This window comes from Rhincodon typus, chromosome 41, assembly GCF_021869965.1.
Source record: "Rhincodon typus isolate 14 chromosome 41, sRhiTyp1.1, whole genome shotgun sequence".
Classification (NCBI taxonomy): Eukaryota; Metazoa; Chordata; class Chondrichthyes; order Orectolobiformes; family Rhincodontidae; genus Rhincodon; species Rhincodon typus.
Genome location: NC_063372.1, coordinates 7,205,920 through 7,216,108, shown reverse-complemented (window position 1 = coordinate 7,216,108; position 10,189 = coordinate 7,205,920). Strand labels below are relative to the sequence as shown.

At 39.1% G+C, this 10,189-nt stretch overlaps 1 protein-coding gene across 6 annotated transcripts in view; it reads left to right on the top strand.

Moving 5' to 3' along the window:
• The window catches only part of rhebl1 (Ras homolog, mTORC1 binding like 1), a 44,937-nt gene extending 36,612 nt beyond the window's left edge, over positions 1-8,325 (top strand). For all 6 annotated transcript variants that reach the window (XM_048619034.1, XM_048619033.1, XM_048619031.1 and 3 more), the window contains 2 exons: positions 3,869-3,950; positions 6,222-8,325. In XM_048619034.1, coding sequence (XP_048474991.1) covers positions 3,869-3,950; positions 6,222-6,308 — 169 coding nt within the window. In that variant the 3' untranslated portion in view covers positions 6,309-8,325. The remainder of the gene's footprint in view (positions 1-3,868; positions 3,951-6,221) is intronic.
• Positions 8,326-10,189: the final 1,864 nt, after the last annotated feature.

Below are 10,189 nucleotides of genomic sequence, written 5' to 3'. Positions count from 1 at the left end.
CCTACTATCCCTCTTGATTGTCTCCTTATCTGCTGCCTTTAAATGTTCACTCCCTCCACCAGTGGCTCACACTGGCTGCAGTGTGTACCATTGACAACATGCACTGCAGCAACTTGTCATGCCTCCTTCGATTGCACTTTCCTAACCCATGACCTCTACCACATCGAGGAACAAGTTCAGCCAATCCATGCGAACACCACTGCCTGCAAGTTCTCTCTATGCCAAATACCATCCTGACTTGGAATTCTATTGCTGTTCCTTCATTATTGCTGGCTCAAACCCCTAGAGCCCCCTACTTAAGAGCATTGTGGGGATACCTTCATCTGGACTGCAGCAGTATGAGATGATAACTTGCTACCACCTTGAAGCTGAGTAAGGATGGGTTAAAATGCCATAATCCAGTTGTTAATAATCTTGTCAATACCCAGAGCCTGGGCATTAATTTAAACCATTGTAAAAATAAATCTCATAGTAAATGAAATAGCAAAGATGTATAATGAATATTCTACCTCATTTTCTTTAAACAAATTGAGATTTTGAAAAACATATTGGCTATGTGATGAAATAGAATAATCAGACATGATGAGATAGTAACACTTTTTAATAAGATCATTTGCTGAATCTCCAAAACACAATAAGCATCAGACCCTGAAGCTATGGATTCTGAAATACAGTAGAAATAAGAGGCCCCGGTCACAATCTTTCAAATGTCCTTGGATATGCAAATTGTGCAATTGGACTGAAGGTTTGCCAGTGTAATGCTTCTGCCACAAAGAGATAAACCAGGTAACTCTAGATCTTTCAACTTAACCATGTTGATGGGCAAACTTGGTAGAGTCCCTACAGGATGAAATTTATGGTAGTCTAAAAAGACGTTGGTTAATTATGGACAAGCAACATGGAATTGTTGTAGGCCATTCATTTGTGACAAACTTGTTTTTAAAAAAAAAAAAAAATTAGACGTATTGTGAAAGGAATTGACTGTTAGATGTAAAAAAGCAAATTGCTGCAGATGCTGAAAATATGAAATAAACACCGAGAGTGCTGGAGAAACTCTATGGATTTGGCAGCATCTGTGGAGAGAGAAACAGTTAATGTTTGGAGCCTGGTATGTCATCTTCAAAACTTCAGTCTATTATATGTGGTTTGATATGGTATTAGGATGACTCAAAACTTCTTAAAATTAAGGTGTACAGTATTAGAGGGAATATGGCAGCATTAATAGGAAGTTGTTAAAGAATGGAACATGAGAAGCATAGTTAATGGATTCAAAAGAAAAATACTGCAGATGTTAGAAAAGTGAAGACAGAAAGTGTTGCAAATACTCAGCAATCTTGCAACATCAATGGATCACAGTTCACATTTCAGGTGAATGCTCTAATTAAGAGTAAGATTAGAAGAGCCATTTTGGATGCCTTATTTCAGTAAAGTTGTAAAGACCATGTAGTGTGGAAATGAGATTCACTGTCCATTCCTTAAGCCTATTGCTCCTCAAACCTACTATCAAGAAATGGGGGTTCCTTTCATTACAACAAAGAAGGTTAAGAAGAGATTGGGGGGGACATGAAATGAAATAAAATAAAATTATTGTGATCTGAAGGTTGCATTGGTAAGGGTTGAAATTTAAGATAATAGCAAAAAAGAGCAAAGCGGGAGGCTAGAAGTTAAGATGAAATGCTCAACCAGAAACTGCTGGTATCAGAATCCAGAATAACTTTAAAACAGCTTTTCTTCAATGTAAGAGCATGTAGGGAATAAGCCAGATAATGGGAGTTGGGAACAATGGGCATTTTTGTATCTCAGAATGTCCAACATGTTTCTGAAAACAGTGTAAGTGGGATCGAAATCTGGTGCAGAATTGGAGCTGTTTGTCTTCCAGTTTGATTTTTGGACAGATCTTGATCTAGAGCTCTTGCACCAAATGGGCAGAGTCCTTTTACTAATAAATGGAAATCGGGGTTCAATGATACAAGTACAGTCCCATTCCCCAAATACACTTTTTTTAAAAATTTCTACCATTTTGTTCCTAATCCCACCCAGGAAATATGGTTGGCGCAAGTAAGAGGCCACTGTTTCCATGGATATTTAAAAGGATCTTCAACTGTTCCAGAGGAAAAATCTGTTGCTGACACTTCACTTGTGTTTGGTAGTTCTGCTTCTTTCTTGCACAATTTCTCAGTGCTGCAGTCACCTTTAGAGTACTCTGAACTCTTAAGAGGTTTGTAGGTTTGCACTTGTTTCATGAGCGAATCCTTCTGGGAATTTCACTGAGGTAAGAAGCAAGAAACTGTTGGTAAAGGGAGAGCAGAATTAATGGAGACCTGCTTGCGGGGAACTTTAACCACCCGACTGAGTTTATAGGTCTGAACAATATACCTGCAGCTCTCTAAGGAGAAGTCCATATGAAGGCTTCAATTCTCTAAAGAGGTTGTTTAACCTGCAACCAACTGCCACAGAGTGCAACATTGCTTATTGCAATCAAGATCACTGCAGCCCTGAATGTCTTTGTCTTGGGTGACTACCAGAGGGAATATCTGTAACATCAGTTAAACTAAAGCTCCTGCTACTATTTGGCAGGTGACTGAAGCCTTGGAGCAAGCACTTTCCCTTGCTTCACTTGACCTTCAGAAATAGTAGATTAGAATTCTGGGATTTGCATAAAATATAAGATTTCCCCAAGTCCAGAGCTGCATGCATGTTGACGTGTGGGCTGTTCCATGCAAACTCCAACTTTTAGGAATTATGAAGGCTTCCATTCCGTTAATGTGTAACTGGTACATGTGATCACCCAGAGCCCATCATGCTGGTCTGTGCTTTCCTAGCAACTGCTCCAATACTTGTATTTTACCCTAATCTTTCTCCATAACTGATTCTGCTCAGCAAATGAGAGACTAGCAACTTGGGGCAAGGGCTATTCCTCACACTTGGCTCATAATTTTTCTTAGAATACTATCAATTGAGCTAGGGTTACTATGGTTAAGTCCATACGTCAATTGTAGCCCTCAATGAACAGGTTGCTGATGCCTTCCAGCTACAATTCTGATACTTGGGCATAATTTGTTGGTTTCTCTCCTAAATCTGTTAAGTATTGTGATAGTTCGATGTAAGCTGCATAACTGAACAGCAACCAGAACAACATAATTTGCATCTTTAAAGAAGACAATGATGGAATGGACACAAACAACATGGGGGGGGACTGAATTTTTGTCAGCAAGCATGAACACACTGAACCTCCAATCATTGTTGGCAGAAGGATGTCTTACATAGATTCTAAACCAGCTAACACCTGTGGTGTAGGACTGTTGTGAATATATGGTGGTTACCTACAACTGTAATTTGATAAGAGCAATATGTAATCATGTAATGATGCTCCTAGCCATTTAGACTGGGAACTTCTCTGGTTTTATAGTTGGTCTGCATTGAATTAGCAGGGGTTGGAGCGGTGTACAGCTGACGTTTTGTGTTTCCGTGGTTAGAGAAAGGCAGAATCTGCCCAGGGATCTGCTCCTGATAGCTATGAAGTAAACCTTGTTGATCAGTGTGCACGCGTGTCTCAGGGTGACTTGCCTGTGTGTGTTCTTTTTTCCTTTTCGCCAGCATAGTTTCCTAACATTCATCTGAGTCTGTGTGAATAATCAGTTATATTGATTTGAACTTGTAGAACTGTACTCAAACAGTATTCAGTCTCTTGGAATAGAGGGGTGACATTTTGGAGGTGGAGGAAGTAATTACTTCCAACTGGGACTTAAATCTGTGGTGTTTTTCTTTATTTGCATAAACTGGATGAGCTATTTGGGCGAAACTTTGAAATCTGTTTCTGAAGTAGAATTGCATAGATCTATGTTGGTCTTTACTCCTGCTTCCATAGGGTGGTGCAGACTGAAGAAGGGAAGAAGCTTGCAGATTCCTGGGGGGCTGCTTTCTTGGAATCCTCAGCAAAACAGAATGATGTAAGTGACTAGAGAGAAAAGTTGATAACCTAAATGTTCTCCTCCCCAAAGGAAGCAATATATTATCAAATTAGTAACAGTGTTTAATTCTAAAACTGATTTTATGCAAGTGTTGTTTTGTTTTGGATTCTTGGATTCTAGATCATGGTTTGTGGAACTGTTCCCCATATTTGATTTCATCTGCTACCCTGAGACAGATTCACAAAAGGAACTATGTTCTGGAATCCTAACTTAAACGAATATTAGTTAAAGCTTTAATTTGGCTGTCTAAATTTGTTGCACCACAATGATATTAGTAGTGTGGTTTGATTTTTACTGCTGATCCCCAAGTGTTACTGCTGCCAAATATGTTGTACAGAGCTAACAGTGTTACTGCAACAGTGCATACAAAATTTAAATGCAGTGGGAAACTGGAGTGTAATGGACTACATGGAGTAAAACTTCTACAACATAGATGCAGAAGACGCAGATGGGGGTAGCACAGTGGCTCAGTGGTTAGCACTGCTGCTTCACAGCACCAGGGACCTGGATTCAATTCCAGCCTCGGGCAACTGTCTGTGTGGAGTTTGCACGTTCTCCCTGTGTCTGCGTGGGTTTCCTCCGGGTGCCCTGGTTTCCTCCCACTGTCCAAAGATGGGCAGGTTAGGATGGATTGGCCATGCTAAATTGCCCAGTAGTGTCCAGGATTAGCCATGGGAAGTGCAAGGTTACGGGGATAGGGTAGGTGGGGTGGGATGCTCTTTGGCAGTTGGTGTGGAGTTAATGGGCCGAATGGCCTGCTTCCACACTGGAGGGATTCTCTGATTCTAGATGCAGTATGCCTCTCCCTGTACCATCCCTTGAATATTATTTTTAAAATGTATTTTTGTTTACCCATCTTGATGTGTGTCTGCAGTTCCTGGATGTGTTTTTGGGATAAAATGAAATTTAAGAACTGTGGATGCTGGAAATCTGAAACAAAACCAGAAATTTCTGGAGACACTCAGCAGGCCTGGCAGCACCTGCGGAGAGAAAGTGGGGTGTGGGGTGTGGGGTGGGGGTTTGTGAGGAGAGAAAACAAGTGAATAGGTGGAGACGGAGCTCAAACAGAGAGAGATAGCTAGCAGAAAAAGGATGGATAATTGTCAGCCAGTGAGACAGAAAAGCTGATAATGGGGATGATACGTGAAAATGTGTTTGTTGTGCTGAAAACAGGCCATGTCATGACAGGACCTGGGATGTGGGGGTGGGCAAAGGACAAACAGAAGGCAAGAATGTGGTGTTCCCTATGTTGGGGAGACAAGACACAGACTGGGTAAACACTTTGTGGAACACCTACATTCTGTCCACAAAAATGACCAAGTTCCGGTTGCCTGCCACTTCAACACATGACCATGTTCCCTGATCAACATTTCTATCTCTGGCCTGCTGCAGTGCTTCAGTGAGGCCCAGCACAAGCTGGAAGAACAGTCCCTCATTTTCCACTCTGGGGCCCTGCAGCCTTCAGGACTCCTTTATATAGAGTCCAACAGTTTTAGAACCTGAACACCTTCCTCTGTTATTTACCCACACTGGTCCTGTCATGACACATGGTTCTTTCAGCACAGCTAACCCATTTTCACCTAGTATCGTCCCCATTGTAAACTTTTCTTTCTCCCCAGCTCGCCATTATCCATCCCTTTGTCTCCCTAACTGTCTTTCTCTCACTCTCTCTCTGGGCTCTGTCCCTATATCACCTTTTCTGAGGTACTAACAGTTCTGGAGAAGGGCCACTAGACCTGAAATGTGGAATCTTCTTTCTTGCCACAGATGCTGCCAGACCTGCTGAGTTTCTTCAGCAATTTCTGCTTTTACATCACTTTTAGACTTATTTTGAGTACAGAACTTCCTGAAGGGAGCTGAACAAACACTGCGCAAAACACGGGTGAACTTATTTGGCTGTTTGTGACTGCTGATACTGAGGGGTTAAATTTTTTGCACAAAAATGAATTAGTGTTAGATTTAGGTAGTTTCACAGCACCACTGTTTATAGATGCATGTGAAATGGCCCAAACCTGTAACTGTTCCTACACTATGACCTGTAGATAACACTAATCACGTACAGTTCAAAACTTGTGCTTTGGATGTGGACCACTAGCACACTTGCTGAGAGCTACAGACTAACTTTTAAATCAAATGGTGGGGGCCAGTCTTTTACTGTCCTAGGTTCATCATCTGTATGCCATAGTACTTACCTTTTGAGAATATGCCTCATTAAAGTGTTGAATATTTATTGAATTGCTTCTCTTTCAGACTACAGTACAAATCTTCAAAATGATGATCCAAGAAATTGAAAAAGCCGATGGATGTACACAAGACAAGAAATGTGATATGATGTAGTGGTTTGTGGAAATGACATTTCTCTAGATAGCAAAGAAGAGAGGCACCTATGAATTTGTTTTCAAACCTAACCATTTGGCGACTGGTTACCCTATAGTCAAATTGCTAGCACAGAAGTCTACTAGAACTGTTTTGCACTAATCAACTTATTGTTACATTAGTATTATATCGGTTATTTGTGCCTTCTTTTATAGTTTGTAATAGTCCTAACATCAATATAGATTCCAAAAGATGAGATGAAAGGAGGGAAATGTAGCAATTTTGCCCTGCAGAAATAATTATAAAGCAATTTTATTTGGGAAAGTATTTATCATTTGGTTCCTGATTGCGGGGGGAGGGGGAGGGGGAGGGGGGAAGGAGGCAGTGGTGGTGTCACTCTCTTGTGGTCTTTTTAGTTGGATAAAGATTGCCACTCTACTGGAATACAATGGTTGCAGTCTCGTATGAGGTGGATTCAGTTTTCTGATGAATTTTTTAATGTTTGCATCTTGTACTGCCTATACTATCTCAAATTTTGTGATTGGGTCAAGTTTAGATTGTGATAGCTGAGTCTTGGACTGCTAAAATCCTTGTCTATGCTTATTAAAGTTGGTGTGTTTTTTTTTGAATATTTCCGTTGAATAGCTGGATTTATAAACAAAGTACATTTTGTAATGTGTTGGTTGCTAAAGCTGCCAATTATAACACCTCCAATTATAACACCTCCAATTAGATATTTTTACTTTGGTTTAGAATAATGTTGAAGCCTCCTTTTTGAAATGAGTATTTTTCTGCTGACTGATCTTTGGGAAGAAGCCCGTGACTTGACACCCCTTTTCCCATGCTTCCTACTGAAGTATGCTTTTGACTGACTTTGAACAAAGGTAATACCAAGAAAATGCTGCTGTTTGAGATAGTAACCTGCTTTAAGCTGAATTATGCTGCAATGTTAATTTTATCTGCTAAGGAAAGATAACTTATTGCAAAACATTTTGGTGTATAATATTTAGATCAACTGTAAAGTTTAAGAATTTTTTTTTGTTAACTTAAATAAAGCTGAGTTACTTATTTAAATGGTAAACTTTGGCACACAGGATGTTCATGCAAAACTAATGATCATGATCCAATCACCGTGTGCAGAAGCAATTGTAATTTCTGATAAATTAAGATTTTCTATATTTGTATTTAAGATTTACTTATTTTTGAAGAAATTGTTTGGTCTTGTTTTTGATATTTCTTTACTAAGCAATTGGTTGAGTCATTGCACGTAATGGCATATTTAGTGTCTGTTATGTAATAGCTGAGTGAGTGTCGCAGAGCAGCCAAGCTTTATCAGTACAACTGGAGAGATTTCTCTCTGATAACTTATCTGTTAGGTGACTTTCCTGTTGTTAGTTTGATTTATGCAATCATCTTGTGGAATAAAAATTTTCCAATAAATTTAAATAAACCAAAAATATCTTTTTTGAAAAGGAATTTCGCCTCCCTATTGCTGCTATTTGGTCAGAAACAACTTAACATTGTGCTGTTAACTGTCAGAAATTATATATCATTGAACGTCAGTGGGTGAATTGCATTTTCTTCTTGTGTCCTCCTTCTGACTATTGATGCAGTATTGATATTCTGGTGAGGCTCATCTGTTCAATGACTTGCCCAGTGAAATTCAATTCAAGAGTAAAATATTGTTTTCTTAAATCGGGGCCAAATATACGTGGATGTACTTGTTCACATTGCTGTCGACACTGTGCCTTTGAATTATTTGCTTTTGCTTAACTTGACCTCCTTGTCTTGTGCCCTCCATAGATGTCATTTGGATCTTGAAATGTTGGCTGATCGATTGAATGGTTTATCACTTAACTACACTCCTACTGTAGTCAGTATATTTCTTGTCTGGATCATTTGCTTTTGTGTTGGATTACCATCACCTCTTTGACTGTTTTTGTGAAATTTTCAGTTTAAAAAATGGCCTATGAAGTATTATGTGGAAGTATTTTGTAGAATTTGCTTTTTTGATTTATTAAAATATTGTGGAATCTTCTATCATGTAAATTTTCTTGAACAACATTTGAAACCAGGAAATTGTTCTAAGAGCTTAGAATATAAAATTTTACCAACAAAATTGTTTAGACTGACCATTTTATGCTGAAGCAACCACAATATGTACACCACATTGTGATGAATGCATTTTTAACCATAAAGCTTACATGGGCGGACACTTCTCTCAGCAGTAAGTGTGAGAAGGGTTTCTTCAATTCTAGTTCCACTTTCCTTCCCTGAGGGCGTTGGCAGGTAAGGTGTGCACACGCTTTCACCCTTTTTTTTTGAAAGGAGATGTGTGAAAGTAGCTGTGGATGACTTTGATACTAGGTATTAATTTGTTAGCTTTTATCAAATTTGAATCCATGGCATGTTGGTATATTAACCTGGGTGGCATGCAAATAATTATTTTAAACCAAGTCTGCTTTGAATTTTGGAAATTGTAACAATTCTAAGTGACTGTAGTATTAGGAATGGAAAAGGAGGAAGTGAATGACTTTATCCAGAAATAACTTGTTTGAAGGGACAACAAATTCTTGATTCAGGGTTTGATATTGCCACAACTGAGTAATTTTAAGTATTTTAGAAAGAAGGCTGATCTTGCTGCAGGATTGTGGTGTCAGTTTTTACAAAGTGGCTTCCATAAGTCCCATGACTGGTTTTTGTTGATGTACCGCACCCAAAAAGGCAGGCAGACTGACATGTTGTTTCAGTATCAACCACCAAGGGAGTCCTTTCAAATTGATTAACCCTTGGACAACATAATGGGTGCTTCTAAAGATGAGAGAATTCAAAACTCCTGAGAAAACAGGAGACTGGAAGGACACCGCTGGAAATTCCAACGCAATTGGCTTTGCTTTGTGGAATCATGATCTATCAAAGTTAATATTGTGGTGACCCTAATCTTTTGATCTGTATAAGATGGGTTGCAAGATATCATCTTGAGCAGAACTCTTCGTCGAGTTCTGAGGCACACCAGTGAGAGAAAGGGAGACTGAAAAAGGCACCCCAGCTAAACGACTGTTGTACAAAACCAAGGTACCAATGACCATAACCTGTGGTGCTGTGAAAGCAAACTAAACGAGCCTTCACTCTGACTTCTAATTCCCAACTCTTCGCCTCCAGAGAGAATCTTTCAAGCAAGTAATGGGCGTGCAATGTTAACAGTCTGCCTGCTTCTTTCAACTTTTAAGTATCTTTTATCAATACCTACTTTTAAGTATCTTTTGTATTTTAAGTAATAACTTTTTTCACTGTTTCTTTCAGCATAATAAACTAACCTTTACCTTGTTGAAGACAAGCTTTACTACTAGTTATTTTTAAATTGGGACAAAAATCTGAAAGGGAAGAGTTAAATGAATTCTACAAATTCACAGTTTACAGACCACTGCCAGGACATGCCTGGTGTGGTTAAAATGCTATCATGCATTGTGAAAAGGCATTATTGATTGTTGCACTTAGCTTATTTTGTGTTGAATATGTTTCTTGTAATCTTCTAACCCTTCCATCTGTGTAGTCTCTGATTTAGGTGCACAAAATACTGATTTATGTAGAAATGTAACAGGAGTTTATAATGTACACGTGACGATTTAGCAGCTGCTTGTGTGTGGGTTTACTAATCTAATTCTCCAATGCTCTACCTAAAATAAAACTCAAACAACAAAAAATCACTTAGATCAGGTGACGGTTTCTCTCTCCACAGCTACGCTGACATTTCAGTTTCATAACTGCTGAATAGTCCCTGTCTTTGTCGGATTCTGGTAAGTTTTCTCCAGAATTTGATAAACTGACAGGTCTGTAATTGTTTCAGAGATAGTAGGAACTGCAGATGCTGGAGAATCTGAGATAACCAGGTGTAGAGCTGG